Source organism: Akebia trifoliata, chromosome 2, assembly GCF_017979445.1.
Source record: "Akebia trifoliata isolate Shusen 1 chromosome 2, ASM1797944v1, whole genome shotgun sequence".
Taxonomy (NCBI): domain Eukaryota; kingdom Viridiplantae; phylum Streptophyta; class Magnoliopsida; order Ranunculales; family Lardizabalaceae; genus Akebia; species Akebia trifoliata.
The window spans coordinates 33,284,289-33,302,235 of record NC_141376.1 but is presented as its reverse complement, the minus strand read 5'-3'; the positions used below and the strand labels follow the sequence as shown (position 1 = coordinate 33,302,235).

Here is a 17,947-nt window from a genome sequence, read left to right as displayed (position 1 = left end):
GATCATCTGGTGGGTCAGATAGACAATCAGAGTTCGTCACCTGGTGAGTATTGGGGCTACACCTCCTAGTGGGTCGATTTGTCAAGGAGTATGATAGATTTTTTTCTGAGCATTAGGACTTTTGTTAGAGTGAGAAAAATTGTATAATCCTGTATTCTGGTTATTCTTCCGCACTCTGATCTTTCGTACGTTATTAGATGTATATAGGCTTCCGCTAGTATTATATTTTGTATGTATATATGCAGAGATTGTATGTCGTTTATCAGGTGCAGGTTGAATCGCCTTGGAATGCTAACATAAATAGAGGAGACCATGTCAAAATTTTGAGGTGCCACCTAGTACCTCGATATCTGACATGGGGATTTGTTTTAGCGTTTGGCGGGGTGCCACAAGTAATAAGTATAAAAACAAACATGAAAATAAACATATATCGACATAAATTCAAATGTTTAGAAGGACTCACATTCATGTATTGTAATAACAAACAAATAAGAAAATAAAGATGTATTCACATCACACTAAATATCTAAACATAAATTCAAGTAATATTATTTACTTAAAACATAAATTCAAATAACATAGCTTACATAAATTCAAGGATTTGTATTAGTAAGCTGATTCGCAATTTGGTCGCGTAAACCAATCATGAACGCCCGTTCATTTTGCCCATATAACTTAGTAATCTCATGAAGGTCATCTCCATCGTTAGTCATATTTAGAGAAACTTTATTATTTTCAAATTGTCCGAATAACTCACCCGTCATCAAAATCTTATGAAAGACATTGTGGATTGTCTGGATGCAATCACTATATTCTTTTGTGTTAAAAAAGTAAATGACACCATTCTTTTTAAAATTGGGAAGTGCGTCTTTAGAATTTTGAAGACCTCTCTATTACATTCCTCAACTTGGCATGCAAATGATTGAATATCTTTTTTTAACTAGCTTTACTATAATGAAAATTAGGCAACCAATATTGAATGTTACAATATGGTGCTATGAACCCACATGTGTGCATATAGGCATCATCAACAAGATAATATTTATCTACATCAAAATAAAAATAATATCACATTAAGCTTCTAAAATGTATTGACTAATCCCTAATATAAAATAAATAAAGATTATTTTTACCAGGTAGCGATATTGAAAATCTATTTGTAGGGTCAGAAATGGTCTCCATTAGGATCTGTGAATCATGTGCCACTTCTCCCCATCCAGCTTAGACATTACAAATGGCCATAACATTTGGATAACAATCGGATTTCCCTTTTCTTCTATAAGGTATTTATTTGTCTGTTGGAATACACGCGTGGATGAGTAATCCATTTAAGGCACCAATTGCCCATTCACAATTTAATAACGCCAATGTTAGTTATTTAATGATATGTATATAATTATTATGTAACCCCTATTATAAAATGTACCTTGAATATTTTTCTGAGACGTTAGTGACTTCTAATTTCCTCCATAGATCCGTCAAGAGATGGAATGGTAATCATTTCCTTTGAAAAGTGTAATATTACAATTAACACTTTATGAAAATATTTATGGATGATTTACAATGAATGTTGGAATCAATTTTTAACCAATCGATACCTATAATTATGACTTATTATAATAAGAAACACTGGAATCATCTCTGATACTCTAATATGTCGATTATCTTGAAACCATCATCGATCTTGAAATAGATAACAAAGGCTAATGAATGCACTCTTCTCCATACTCAACTATAACAATTTGAAAAAGGTCCATCTAAAAGTTTATTCATAAATTCTGCACCTGATAGTGAGGATACATTCACAGGTTTATGTGTGATAGATAATCATTTGAGACTTTCCAATAATAATATCATTATTACTAATAATATTTTCTTTCCTTATGGTATCATAAGCATTGGATACATAAATGTTTTCAAATAAGAATACAAAACATAATAAGAACAAAACTACCAACAAAATTTTATGATAAAAATATATTCATCCACCAACAAAATTTTATATAAGTAAAAAACATCCATCGCAAATGTTTAATACATAACCTATATTTCATAAAAAGCATCGTATCACATATAATAATATTCATACAAAGTTCATTTATAAAAATAGCATAATTCACTTAAACAAAACTCTCTAGTTAGGATAACTACTCATCTTCATCTTCCAACACCTTCCATGTTTCACGATGCTCTCTAGATTTGACAAACGTGTTGAACGCAAGATTATAAAGATGACTCTCATTCTCCAAATTAGTTATTTGTTTTAATATCTTAATAAAATTAGGAATAGACGGGCCATTGTCGAGTTATTTTCCAAGTATAGTAATAAGGGATGATGTATGCAATATAAAAGCATTATCCAATAACAAAATTCGAAATATTTTATTACTCATTCAGTCACATTCCTAAAGTTTTAAAGTACAACACAACCATGAAGGATGTTGAGAAGTAACAAAAAAAGTAAAACCCTACACAATTATCTCACATTCCTTCCAACACCCTCCCAATATATAGGAAGGAGTCTGTGTAGACACCCCATTTTTGCACTCACCTGATTAATCAACTCGTCAACCCGATCGCAAGGATTCCCAATGATGGATGTGTATTCCGTTGCTTTACTTTGTTACCAGAAATGTTTCAGAAATCCGGATGAGGTATCTCGAACTGACAAAACCTTAGAAACCACGCTACGCTAGGAAAATACGACCCCAGAAACATAGAAATCATCATCTTGCAAATAAAAAAGAAGCTTCACGATGAAAATCACTAAAAATTACCAAATTACTAAAATACCCCTGACATCAAAACAACCCTAGAGCCTACGTTACGCTTAGGAAAACTCTCTCAAACACATAAAATAACAAATCGAAACCAAATAAATCATTTCGCCAATTTTCACAGAATTTGACAAAATTACGAAAATGCCCCTCATAAAGTTCATGATCGTTTCACACAAAAAATTTCATAAATGACACAAACCAACATTCTCATTGAATTCCTTACGAAAAACTGATTCTAAAACATCCTACAACATCAAAAACCGACTTGAAACGTGAAAAGTCCTCTCCGGGGGCAAAACGGTAATTTCACAATTTTCATGATAAAAAATTTCAAAATTAATAAATAAAATATTAAATAATTAAATTTAAACATTAATGAAATTAATTTAAAATTTTGAACCTAAAAAATCGATCAATCGGACTCTCAGGCAAAATCGTTGAGGGTTCGTGGGATATTTCTTTAAGGACCCCTCCATTGGGGGTCCAAAGAATTAAAGAAATAATGGAGGGGGGTTCTCCAAAAACCAAAAGTAAATCAAGCAAGACTAAGGTCAATGTATTAAAGTCAATCAAGCGAGACTGAAGTCAAAATTAAAGTCAATTAAGCAAGATTAAAGTCAAGATATTGAAAGTCAATCAATTAAGACTAAAGTCAAAACATTAAAAGTCAATCAAATAAGACCAAAAGTCATAATAGATTATAATTGATTAATAACTCTATTTAATAGAGTTCTAACTTAAAAATAATTCTACCTAAAACAATTCTAATTAAAACACAATTCTACCTAAAACAAGTCAAATTAAAACACAACTCTAATTAAAAGATCTCTAATTAAACACTAACTCTATCCAAATCAACCCTAAAAAACATCTATAAATAGAGGTGCTCACACCTATTTTCGTATAAAATCATAAACCCTAAGAGAAGTAGGTCTAGAAGCTCCCCTAGCCCCCCATAAACCCTAGTTTTGGAGCCCCAACTCCTTAGCTAACATCCCTCCTTCAATTTTAGTCTAGAAAACACTCAAAAGCCTTCTAAAAACATCCCCAAATCCGCAACGAACTTGAAGAGTTCAAATTCAAAAACAAGGAGATACCTTGCCTCGGAGATCCGAAGCCAAATCCGAAAACAGAACGAAGCAAGGGGAGCACGGTACAAGGAGCTCTTTTTGTCAGATCTGAGGGAACCAAGTCCTTGCCATCGGAAAGGTAAATTTTTATTTTCTATTTTTATCTAGGTTTTAGCAATGTAATTTACTTGGGAATTTAGTAGAGACCGGCTTTGGCCGGGCGGGATTGGTGCCTGACACCTTCCAATCCCGTAACATGATCCCCGAATTCAGTTTTCTTGGTTTTAGATTAGTTTTTATCCGTTTAGAGTCATTGATCGGTTCCTAGACCGTAATAACTAGGTGGCGACTCCCAAACCTCAAGGGTCAAAAGCGGATCCGCACACCCCGCGGATCGAGGGCGCTTTCAGTGGCGACTCCACTGGGGACTTTTGAGGATCAGACTTGAAAAACCCCGAGTATGGGAGTATTGCTAGAGCGACCTAGGCTGTTTTTATTTTTAGTTGTTAGTTTACATGTTTTTTTATTTTTTTATTATTGATCATACGTCTGGATCATGAATATTCCGCGTTTGCATGTTAGTTTTATTTTTGTTTATTTTATTATTTTTTATGGTTCGATTAGGGGTCATTTGGAATGACTCTAAATAATGCAAGATTTCAACAAGTTAATTACAGAGGGAATGTTGAACGTTGAATCGTGGAATTTTTTAGTTTTTTAGTTTTTTATTTTGTTCGTTAGTAAGGGCGTGTTAATCTGCCCTTTGGCTAATTTTTTTTTCTTCCCTTTTCTCAATTTTTTTTTAATTATTAAAGTAGGTGCGATTTTTTTTTTCAAACAATGTTTTTTTTTATTTTGTTTTTATTTATTTTTAGTGTTAATTTGTTGGTAGGTTTTAGTCATGCTCTTCTTTACATTACTAACAACAATGGGCTTGCATAGGTGTTTAAATTCAATTCAAAAAAAATTAAATTAAAAAAAAAAATTAAAAAAAAAAAAAGAGGTTCTGTCAACAGCAACGTTTTGGATTGCTTGTAGAAGTGGGGTGCCCCTAGTAGAAACTCGTATTTAAGGGACAAACCCTTAACATTTTAAAGTTGAGATGTGGTGTGCTGTTAGTAAGCTAGTCTTTTTATTTTTTCCATCTTCTTCTTCAAAAGAAAGAGCAAAAAAAAAACAGCAACAAACCAGAGAGAGAACGTCCTCTCTCTCTCTCTCTCTTTCTCTCTCTCTGATAAAGAATCCATGGGAAATCTCTGCTCCTGCATCTCTCCCAAAGACGTGAAGAAGAATAACAAATCTTCGAAGTGTTTCTCGAACACTCCACTTGGTATCAACTCTAGCAATCGATGGAGCAGGAACCGATCTTCCAAGAAAGAAACTCTAGACAAGTCTGTGATTCAAGAGCAAGCAATCATTGCTGCACTTCTTTTTTAACATCACCAACAAAATGGTACTACTCTACCCTTTGATCGATCCAGTGCTCTAAGGGGTCCAGCTCCAACTACAAAGAAGCATTCTTTGCCGAGAAGTTCTAGTTCTAGGGATCGGTCACCGATCCTCTTATTCAACCTTATCAACTTGTTAATCAGGAACTAAGGATTGATGATCTGGAGACCAACCTTTTTTTTTTTTTTTTCTCTTCTTCCTTGTTCATGGAGGTGGTTTTGGTGTTTGGTATTGGTATAAAACCGTAACACATCTAGAAGAAGGTGGTTTCAAAGTTGATGTCGTAGACCTAACTGGTTCTGGCGTTAATTCATCTGATACAAACAGCATATCAAGTCTAGGTCAATATGTAAAGCCACTTACTAATTTCCTTGAAAAGCTTGGACACGGGGGGAGAATGTGATTTTGGTGGGGCACGATTTTGGTGGTACATGCATACCATATGTTATGGAGTTGGTTCCATCTAAGATAGCAAAAGCTATTTTTATTGCCGCACCAATGTTAGCTAGTGGACAGAGTACCCTTGATATGTTCTCCCAACAGGCAGTTTCAATTGATCTGATGCAGCAAGCTCAGATATTTTTGTTTGCAAACGGGAACAATCATCCTCCAACTGCTATTGATATGGACAAATCATTGCTGAGAGACTTGTTATTTAATCAAACTCCTACCAAGGATGTTGCACTGGCTTCAGTGTGGATAAGGCCGATCCCCTTTGCACCGGTTCTTGAGAATCTCTCTCCCCCCTGCGAAGACATTCCCTAGGTGAACTTAAAGACAGAATTTGGTTGGACTTTAGCTATTCTGCCAGCGAATACTCCTGACTATCACGAGCAGAGAGAGGGGCAAATAACGAGAAATATAAAAGAAGCGTTCTGGTATATCTTCTTCAAAACCTTAAATTTGTTCATCGAATATAGAACAAGCAAATGGAGAAAGAGAGAGATGAGTGTTTGCCTCTTGAGAACAGCCATGGCCATTCAAGCCATCGTCAACAGGAAAGAAAAAACTCTAGAATCAGATTTATGGTTACAGGAAGAAGCAAGAATCGGTTGAGGATCTGCCCTGTGGTAACACTGTCGTTTTGGTAAGTTCGGACCAATTCATCACCAAGAATGCTTCCAACTCCAAGGGAACTTTATCAGCTCTTAACTCTGTTTGTCTTCAAGAACAAATCATCCTGGTTATTCGTCGCTTGATATCTTCATTGGAGCATGTCTCCCAATCGAATGCTGATTGGGGGATGACTGAGATCCCTTCGTCACATTGACCCTTTCCATCACCACCAGATAATTCGGACGATGGAGATGGATTCGTAGATCTGAAAGAATCGCAGATTTCCATATTGAAGGATTAAAACGATGGAGAAAAGCCTAACCCATGGAAGTATATTTGCTGATATACGGTATTTTCTCTATCTTTCTTTTTAATCTGATATTGGTTTCGTTTCCTGAAAATTGGAAGATTTGATAGCCTAAACAGCACGACGTTTTGTTTGGAACAAGATGAGTAACAATTAATGATGTTTTAATAATTGTTACAGACTTTTTAAAAATAGTGGGCCCATTGATTATTTTCATCTGGTTCATCACTTGGTGGAACCATATGAATTGAGTCTAATTTGAAAGTCAAACTGACGCCTAAAAAAGTCTGTAATAGTTTCCAAATTATCATTGTTGATCTTTAATAATGTGCTCAATTGTTGTTTGTAAAAATAAAAAATAAAACAAAAAAAAACAAAAAAAAAAAAAAGGGGGAGATTTACTTGGCAAATTTAGTGGTGGGTTTGGATAAAAAATAATAATAAGCTTTTTGCTTTATTAAGTCTGTTGAGTAACAAAATTTTGGAGTGGACTCGCTTCCTTTCAAATAAATTACTTATGACACTTTTTGTTCTTTGGCCATTGCATGAAAAGAACATTGGGGATAATTAATAATTTATTATATAATGTGGGCCCATTTCATGACTTGATAAGTAAGGAAATTTCTTTACAAGAGAAAATTTCCTGACTTCAATGGTAGAGAACATTTAGAAAAAGTAAGGCTGACCTTACTAGTTTAGTAAGATTTCTTTCTTACTAAGTGGTACTGAGAAATCACGTGGCACCCAAAAAAGTGAAAAATTTTCGATTTGATATCATGAGTTTGTAGAGGAGAAAAATTTTAAGAGTTTCTCTTAAAGATTTTTAAAAAAAATTTTTAAAACGTCAAATTGCGATAGCCGTTCACTTTCAAAATCTCAAGTTTAAGCTTTTAAAAAGAGGAATTTATTGTCGAATTTTAATTTTTCAATCCTAGACTTTTTTCGGGAAACATAGAAGGTTGTGATATGGATGTGTCGATGTGATGGTCCACGTGAACTCAATAACCCTTAGTAAGGTTTCAAATCTATCTTAGTTAGTTAAGGTGGTTAGTGTTCTTACTCACAAATTTGTTGTGCATCAAACTTCATAAAGTAAGGGAATTTTGTATTAAAAATTCAACAAAAAGTTCGTCAAGTATGTCCCTAAAAATATATATATATATATAATATATTTTTTTTTTTTTTTTTTTTTGTGCTTACCGCAATGGTCGATCGATGATTGATTATTCTTCTGCTATCCTGATTAATTGTTCATCTGATATGCCATGATCTTAATTGATATATATATTTGATGTGCATGCCTTGATCTTGATTATGATGCTTTTGGATATTTGTGATATATGATCATATTTTTCTAATATCCATATTTTGGTATTGCGATTTGGGCCATGGGCCCATTTGTTTGGAAAAGGCCCCGGGCACACCCCGCCTTACTTTGCACACACCACATGCACGTTTACCGCTTTACTCACTTACACGTCCCATTTAGCCAACGTGGCACTAGTGCGTGGCCCGGTCTCTTCGGAGATGCGACGTCATTCATGAAACCCACAACTCCAGTCACGTACCTTAGGGTATATCGAACTGGGGCATCAATACCGTCTGATCAGGTGATTCTGAGAGACATATTGATGCACCCAGGCTGGAGTGACCTGAGCCTTTGACCTATTGTGAACCACACAGTCACATGTCCCGATTGCCAACGTAGTACTAGTACGTGGTCGGTCCCCTCGTGGGATGCCAAACCATTTATGAAAGCTACAACTCTTGACTCATACCCATAGGTATAAAAGATAATCTAAGTATATCAATTGCACTTCTTGGTCAAAACCGGTGCCTAAGCAAGATCTTGCCCCGTTGTACCCTACTGTACGAGGGGGATAGACTACGTATATTCTAGACGAGAGGTATTTAAGTGGGCCCTTGCTCAGCATTGTGCGCCACCTCTCAACTGGAGATCAAACTGGCTGTTTTTGGCTTCAGAGAAGTGAATTGAGGTTTTAGATTATCACCTATACGGTATATCAAACCAAGTCACCACGTATCGAAAGGTATATAGGTGTGCTTGGGCAAGGGTGGCCAGATAAAAATGCATTGCACGTAGTAAGCCTAGAGTCTAGAAACCTTCCCCATAGGTCACGACTCGAACTTATCGTGGGTGTTCCCGGGTTGTTTATTGAATGAATGCATGTTGTTGGATGAATGTTTGTGAGTGATATGAATGTTGAGATCAAAGTGCATGATTGTCCTCAAGGATCAAAGAAATTTTATTTTTGAAAATTAAAATGGGTGCACCGACCCAGTAAAGAGTCCATTCTTTTACAATAATGACCCAGTCCATCCGATCCAACAATCATGATGGACCGGCCAGTTAAATCAAAATGGAAATCGAATTTTCAAAGAAGAAAAAGAAAATATTTTTCAAAAAAAAAAAAAAGGAGATTATTTTCCAAAAGAAGGCTTCTTTAGAAGAAACATTTTTCAGAAAATATATGTTCCAGAATAAAATATTTTCCAAAAGAAGTGTTTTCCAGAAAAAGTGTTATTCTCTAAAAAAATGTTTTCTAAGAAAAAAATGTCTTCTAAAAAAAAATATTTTCCAGAAGAAAATGTTTTCCAAAAGAAAAGAAAAAAAAAAGGAAAAATTTGCAAAAGATCTATTTTTGCATGAAAAGTTTTTATGGACCTTGAAAAACTACCAAAAAAATGTTGCAAAAAATAATCAGATTTGTGAAATAAAAACATTATTTTCCAATATTTTTCAAGAGTGCAACATAATTATTTTTCTTCTGAATAATCATTGAATGGATGAATTGTTTAATGGATTGGTGCACAAAATTCAATAAAATCTCAGGGTTCATTTAAAATGTTATCAAGGGGGTGACACTGAAATTGGTTAAATTCACCTTCAAAGAGGTTTAAGGGTTATCATTGTGTTTAAGCTCAATCGTCCATCGTCTAGCTAGGGTTGTAAATCCGGTCAGTTAGAGTAAACGTCAATATCAAGTCAACAGTCAGAAATGACCTCAAAATTTCTCAACATCATCCAGTTGTTCTTTGAAAATCATAGTGCATCAATCCTACTGGATGTAAGCAAAGTCTCAGTTCTCATCAAGTCCGTTTTGGGTAATCTTGAGTTTTCATGAGTCATTTGGGTTAGCACGAGTCCTTTTTCTAGCAAGGTCATGTCTTCCTTAGATTGAGCCTACTCTTTCTTATTGAGTCAAGTTAGTTCGTCGAGTTTATAGAGGTGTCTGTCGCCCCTTCTGAATTGATCGTACAAAAGAAATTTTTGAATATCTCGAGCGCATTAACGAATTAACTAATAATCTAGCTTCAAAGACAAGAAAATAAGAGTCGGGCTCAAGAAAGCAATGATCATTGACCTCGGAACTGAAATAAATTCCTAAAGAGATTCAAATAGAAACAATCTTATCTCTAGAGGAACACAAGGGGATAATGAATTTTCTCAGAAATTTCAAAAGACTTGTTCGGGTGATCATATGTGGGTATGTTAGGTACAAGCTTGAGTGTTGTTCAACATGGACTAGATACACGTCTATATCAATGGAATTAAAGAAGATGTTATAAAATGTATCAGTGCTATCCTCACTACATCTTAAGTTGCAAATCACATATTATCAATCGATATGGGGATACCTTTTGAATTGATATTTGATAATGGGTTGTACATCAAAGCTTAAGTTGTTACTCTATATTTAAAGTTCAAGATCCGGCATCACACATTATCTCTCTACCATCCTCAGATTAATGAAAAGGTTGAAGCAGCTAGTAAAAAATCTCGAAACAATCATCAGGGAAATGTGTCAATCACATCAGGATTAGTTAGAAAAGTTACCATTCACACTAGGGGCACATCTTACTTCAATGCTATCTTATATTGGAGCTATTCCCTATTTTCTAGTGTATGATATGGAAGCAATCTTACAAGTTCAAATGTAAATCTCGTATCTCAAGGTCTTCAAGGAAAGTCAATTGTCAGAAGCAGATTGGGTTCGTCAACAGTATGAAGAATTAAGTTTGATCGAAGAAAAATGACTAAGAGTTTTGTATCACATGCAAGCTTATCAAAGAAGAGTTGCCCGTGCGTTTAACAAAAAGATCAAGGCCCGTCACTTACAAGTCAGGGATTTAGTACTCAAAGAGAATCAAACACCTATCTTTGACCCTAGAGGGAAGTTCAAACCAAATTGGGGAGATATGTTCATCGTCAATGAAATATTACCCGGAAAAAACTGTCAGACTTCAAGATCATGATGGAATCGAGTTACCAGAACCAACCAACCTTGACCAAATCAAACGGTACTACATTTAAAGAGGCCATCTTTGGCCGAATCAATTTCCTTACTACCCAGTTCATTATCTCATTTCTCAGCCCTTTGCAGCCTTTTCAAAAAAAAAAAAAAAATTATGCCTTTTTCTTTCTTAGCCCGATCACCTAACCTAGGGGAGGGGAGTTTCGAACTACGTTTTGGTCTGATCCCAAAATTCTGGGGTACGTAGGCAACCTGAGAAATTACTTCAGGCCCGACCACATCAATAAAAAAAATCTATTTTCCCACACATCAATAAAAAAATCAAGAAGAAAATTCAAAAGAAAAGAAATATCATTCAAATTGGGAAAGAAAATTTAAGGTAAAAGAAAACAATTGAAAAGGAAATGCCACACAAGGGGCATTTGGGTTTTTGAGCCTCAAAATTCCTTTCTTTTTATACCCAGTCCTAAGCTTACCTATAAAAGTCCTCCTAAGTATCGTACGAGAAGTCAAGGAAGATAGCAAAGCATGATTAGACAACGACTCCAGAAGTTCAGAAGAGAAGAAAAAGATAAAAAATGATGAAGCCTGCTAAGTTGAAAACCCGAAAAGGGCGACTTAGGCAAAAATTAAGGCAAGCTCGCAAGGTTGAAAATCTGAAAGGACAACTTTGGCAACAATTAGAGCAAAGAAAAAGAGAAGAGCTCGCTAGATCGAAAACCTGAAAAGGCGATCTAGGCAAAAGCTAGAGCAAGCTCGCTAGATTGAAAATCTGAAAAGGCGATCTAGGCAAAAGTTAGAGCAACAAAGAAAAACAGAAGAAAATCCCAAGCTGAGAGCGGTCCGAGCTGAAACATCAGAAGTCCGAATAATCAAGTTCAATACTTAGCTTAAACCAGGCATAGACTCAGAAGCCACAAGTATCTTGTCTACGATCGATCTGAAAATGTTTACTACCCCAAGTGAACCAAGGGAGATAAGGGTGAATTCTATGATGAGTCTCGAAAGGAAATAATTTTGTACTCTTGAGCCTGACTCAGAACCTTCAATAAAATTAATCAAAATTAAAAGTTGAGTCTTTATTGCGCTTGTGGTAATCAATTATTTCAAACCTTCATACAAGGGGCATTTTCTTTCTTTTGTTAATGTAACTTTTCCCCCTTATACTAGGGGCATTTTTTTATGATGTGTTCAATTATTTTCGAGGCCATGGTCATTGTCAAACTAGGGGCATTTTGTCTTCAAGCAATGTTAATCCTAAAAAATAATAGGAACCCCAAAGTTAAGGTTACCCTCTTGATAACAGTTTTTTCAAAAAACTTTTGAGTTTCAAAAGAAATAAAAACTCATGTTTTAAATTCATAAAACTTTTTGATACATCCTTGAGGTTCAAACAAAAGCATTTTGGATCTCACATAGGAGATATGACATTCTTTCGTTCTCCAGATTCTTTTTCAGATCCAATCATTCTTGGAATCGATCATTTCTCTTCCAGATTCAGTATCTTCCAGATTTATTCAATTCACTCTGATCAATCTTTTCCAAATTCATTCATTCTTTCCCAAAAGTCCTTTGTTCCTTTGCCAATTTTGCTCAGTTTTCGCCAAGGGTTAACTTGGATTTTGCTCAGATACCGCCGAGGGTTTTCTCGGAATTATGCTCAGATATCGCCGAGGGTTTTCTCGGAACTATGCTCAGATACCGCCGAGGGTTTTCTCGGAATTATGCTCAGATACCGCCGAAGGTTTTCTCGGAACTATGCTCAGATACCGCCGAGGGTTTTCTCGGAACTATGATACCGCCGAGGGTTTTCTCGGAACTATGCTCAGATACTGCCGAGGGTTTTCTCGGAATTATGCTCAGATACCGCCGAGGGTTTTCTCGGAACTATGCTCAAATACCGCCGAGGGTTTTCTCGGAATTATGCTCAGATACCGCCGAGGGTTTTCTCGGAACTATGCTCAGATACCGCCGAGGATTTTCTCGGAACTATGCTCAGATACCGCCGAGGGTTTTCTCGGAACTATGCTCAGATACCGCCGAGGGTTTTCTCGGAATTATGCTCAGATACCGCCGAGGGTTTTCTCGGAACTATGCTCAGATACCGCCGAGGGTTTTCTCGGAACTATGCTCAGATACCGCCGAGGGTTTTCTCGGAACTATGCTCAGATACCGCCAAGGGTTTTCTCGGAATTATGCTCAGATACCGCCGAGGGTTTTCTCGGAACTATGCTTAGATACCGCCGAGGGTTTTCTCGGAATTATGCTCAGATACCGCCGAGGGTTTTCTCGGAACTGTGCTCAGATACCGCCGAGGGTTTTCTCGGAACTATGCTCAGTTTATGCTCAGATTATATTCAAATTATGCTCAGTTTATATTCAAATTATGCTCAGTTTATACTCAGATTATGCTAAATTTATGCTCAGGTTTTACTCAGTTCCACACAGTGCACACACTTGCACATTTGCATTTTTTTAGTCAGGAAGAATTCTCTAAAATTCAAGGATCTGACACCGTCAGTGAGAGTTTGCGCTCAAGGACCTGACAACTTTTTAATTCGGGGAGAGCTTTACCCTCAAGGATCCGAACACCCTGACGAATTGCTAAATCAGGCTGCAAAATGAACTGTCACTAGCTTTGGCATTCAGATATCGCACTATCTACCAAAATAGATTTGCTATCTAGTTTGCTTCAACCTTGTGCCAAAGAGGGGCATCTGTAGACACCCCATTTTTGCACTCGCCTGATTAATCAACTCGTCAACCCGATCGCAAGGATTCCCAATGATGGATGTGTATTCCATTGCTTTACTTTGTTACCAGAAATGTTTCAGAAATCCGGATGAGGTATCTCGAACTGACAAAACCTTAGAAACCACGCTACGCTAGGAAAATACGACCCCAGAAACATAGAAATCATCATCTTGCAAATAAAAAGAAGCTTCACGATGAAAATCACTAAAAATTACCAAATTACTAAAATACCCCTGACATCAAAACAACCCTAGAGCCTACGTTACGCTTAGGAAAACTCTCTCAAACACATAAAATAACAAATCGAAACCAAATAAATCATTTCGCCAATTTTCACAGAATTTGACAAAATTACGAAAATGCCCCTCATAAAGTTCATGATCGTTTCACACAAAAAATTTCATAAATGACACAAACCAACATTCTCATTGAATTCCTTACGAAAAACTGATTCTAAAACATCCTACAACATCAAAAACCGACTTGAAACGTGAAAAGTCCTCTCCGGGGGCAAAACGGTAATTTCACAATTTTCATGATAAAAAATTTCGAAATTAATAAATAAAATATTAAATAATTAAATTTAAACATTAATGAAATTAATTTAAAATTTTGAACCTAAAAAATCGATCAATCGGACTCTCAGGCAAAATCGTTGAGGGTTCGTGGGATATTTCTTTAAGGACCCCTCCATTTGGGGGTCCAAAGAATTAAAGAAATAATGGAGGGGGGTTCTCCAAAACCAAAAGTAAATCAAGCAAGACTAAGGTCAATGTATTAAAGTCAATCAAGCGAGACTGAAGTCAAAATTAAAGTCAATTAAGCAAGACTAAAGTCAAGATATTGAAAGTCAATCAATTAAGACTAAAGTCAAAACATTAAAAGTCAATCAAATAAGACCAAAAGTCATAATAGAATTATAATTGATTAATAACTCTATCTAATAAAGTTCTAACTTAAAAATAATTCTACCTAAAACAATTCTAATTAAAACACAATTCTACCTAAAACAAGTCAAATTAAAACACAACTCTAATTAAAAGATCTCTAATTAAACACTAACTCTATCCAAATCAACCCTAAAAAACATCTATAAATAGAGGTGCTCACACCCTATTTTCGTATAAAATCATAAACCCTAAGAGAAGTAGGTCTAGAAGCTCCCCTAGCCCCCCATAAACCCTAGTTTTGGAGCCCCAACTCCTTAGCTAACATCCCTCCTTCAATTTTAGTCTAGAAAACACTCAAAAACCTTCTAAAAACATCCCCAAATCCGCAACGAACTTGAAGAGTTCAAATTCAAAAACAAGGAGATACCTTGCCTCGGAGATCCGAAGCCAAATCCGAAAACAGAACGAAGCAAGGGGAGCACGGTACAAGGAGCTCTTTTTGTCAGATCTGAGGGAACCAAGTCCTTGCCATCGGAAAGGTAATTTTTATTTTCTATTTTTATCTAGGTTTTAGCAATGTAATTTACTTGGGAATTTAGTAGAGACCGACTTTGGCCGGGCGGGATTGGTGCCTAACACCTTCCAATCCCGTAACATGATCCCCGAATTCAGTTTTCTTGGTTTTAGATTAGTTTTTATCCGTTTAGAGTCATTGATCGGTTCCTAGACCGTAATAACTAGGTGGCGACTCCCAAACCTCAAGGGTCAAAAGCGGATCCGCACACCCCACGGATCGAGGGCGCTTTCAGTCTACTAAACAAATCATGGTACTGGCCAAATATAGCCATTCAAAATACCCAAATCATGTTATTAGCAAAAGGTCAAATAGTGGTGGTCCTGATTCTTGAGCGAATTCTTGAAGATTGGTGAAGGATAGAAAGAGGGGTTGAAACCAACTAGCAAAAATTCTTAATACCAACAAAGATCAGATATGGCAAATGAAATTTGTCCAAGGCTAAACCAAAGTTTTAAAAAGAAGAAAGAATAAAGAGATATGGGATCTCTTGCCAATCAAACACGAACTTTGTTCAAGTTTACTTATTGAACATTGATTTTGGTGGGCATTCAAACTGTTCACAATATGGTTAGACTTCACTAGTATTATCCACAAAATTAATTTAAGCTAAGAAGCATATGAACACATAATAATCAACCAATATGCTCATAATTTTTTTTCGTTTTGGAATTTGAAGTCTATTATGACGTAATGTGGACAAATGCCTTTTGTGGTATCTCGATTGAGATGTTGATATTAATTCTGAATACCAAATTCACATCAAATATTCTAATGTGACAAACCAATCAATTTACTACGATATAAATAACTTAGAGGTCTTGGATCATCATTATAGAGATCACCGTCACAAAGAAGAGATTGGATTTTATGCACCTAGGGTGGAGGATTGAAAGCCTCTTCCCATACCCCTAAAACATGCCACGTAAGCCCCAATCCAAGGAATTAATGCCTAAAATTTCTCCTATTCAAAATTTCCTTGGATTGTGGCTTATGTGGCATGTGTTGAGGTGTGGGAAGAGGATCTCAATACTCCACCCTAGGTGCATATGATCAAAGACTAAAACTTGGGTGGGCTAGCCCGAACTCGACTCAAGGCTTGCCAGAATTCGACCCGGGCTCAACCCAATTGATGGGCGATGCTGGGCAGAGTTATGTAGAAGATGAGTTGAGCTTGGATTTGAATAATCTCAATCCGACCTCAATTTGGGTTGATGGTTCGATCAACCCAAGTCAACTTGAATCTGATTCTATATACTAATGTATAAATATTTGTATATTAGTTATAGATTTTTTTATTTAACTTTTTGTTCCATCTTGTTATATATTATGTCTTGTTGAGAATTTGATATTATTGTGGGATTAGGTTTTGAATGGTTTGTCTAAATATTCTCTCAATGATTGATTAATTGAAGGTTGCATGCAATTTTATTTACTAATGGTTTTGTTTTTTTATGTTGTATTTCATTTTAAAAATAATATTTTATTTGATAATGGAAATGAAATGAAGGTTATTCAACAAGCACAACCTGCCCGAAATTACCTAACTCGGGCTGACCAGAGCTCAACCCGATTTTAGAAGTTCAAGCTCAGGTTGAGTGGGGCTCAAGTTGAGGATTCTACTACTTGGGTTGACCCTAGTTTTACCTAGGGGTGCAACTTAATTCGGTTCAAACCAAGAACCGAACCAAACCGTGAAATTTGGATTGGTTTGCTTCGGTTTAAATTGATATCGATTTGATTTCGGATTTAAAAAATAAAAAATCGATAAATTCGGTTCGATTCTCGGTTCAAGTAATATAAAAAATCGAACCAAACCGAAAACCGAAATAATATTTATTTAAAATAAAATTTATATTTATATTTATATTTCATTTTTACAAAACCTCTCTCATCTCTCTCTCTCTTTCTCGCCTGTCACCTCTCTCTCTCTCTCCCTCTCGCTTGTCGCTTCTCTCTCTCGCATGTCGCCTCTGTCATTTCTGCACCTGCTGCCATCTGTTACCAGCAGCTACCACCGATGATCTCTCTCTATCTCTCTCTCTCTGCGAGCTGAGAACGATCCTCTACAGACATGGTCCAAGATTTGAATCAGTAGACCATTTAGCCGTTAATCACGCTCTGATTACACAATCATGACTCATCCACCAGACTTAGATTCCTATCTCCTTAGAACTCCAAGATACAGAGGTACAAGCCTATAAAACAGATCCTGTTCAAGTAAGGTCTTTGAAGCCTAAAAGCTATCAAACGATTGTCTGAAGCAGAATCTGGGTTCTTCTTGTTCTTCTTCTTGTTTTCTCTAGTTTATTCTTGTAAGGACCTAAGAAATCTCTATCTCTCTCTCTCTTCGGCTGTGACCTGTGGTTGCGGCTGCGAGTTACGACCAAACCCTAAATCTCTTGGCAAAAATGAAGGAACTCTTCGCAACCCATGGAACTGAACCAAACCAAACCGTAATAATTTGGTTCAGTTCTGGTTCTCATATGCTGGAACCGATCTTGATCGGTTCGATTCTGATTTTGTTCTAACCCGAACCAAGTTGCACCCCTAGTTTTACCCTCCTACTTGCCTAGGTTGAAGCCCTAATATAATCTAGACTCCACATAGAAACCACCCCTTTTGCAACTCTAAAACTCACAAAATATACACTCAAGTTAACAATGAAATAGCTAGACAATCTATTATTATTTTTTTAGCTATCTTGTAATCCATTGCAGATATTCACATGTTATTGAATCAAACATGGTTAATATGATTATGATCTATTCTTTTATGAAAATTTTCTTT

The 17,947-nt window shown here is 36.0% G+C and overlaps 1 protein-coding gene, 1 non-coding gene and 1 pseudogene across 2 annotated transcripts in view; 1 reads left to right on the top strand and 2 right to left on the bottom strand.

Moving 5' to 3' along the window:
• Nucleotides 1-5,058: 5,058 nt before the first annotated feature.
• LOC147410198 (putative methylesterase 11, chloroplastic pseudogene) lies at nt 5,059-6,064 on the top strand (annotated as a pseudogene).
• A 399-nt stretch (nt 6,065-6,463) lies between these two features.
• The window catches only part of LOC147410196 (putative monogalactosyldiacylglycerol synthase 3, chloroplastic), a 39,485-nt gene continuing 28,001 nt past the window's right edge, over nt 6,464-17,947 (bottom strand). The window contains 1 exon segment of the mRNA XM_086432073.1: nt 6,464-6,620. Coding sequence (XP_086288199.1) covers nt 6,464-6,620 — 157 coding nt within the window.
• LOC147410197 (small nucleolar RNA U3) lies at nt 17,153-17,387 on the bottom strand. The gene has a single exon (XR_015175698.1). It is a non-coding gene; the product is annotated as a small nucleolar RNA U3 (small nucleolar RNA).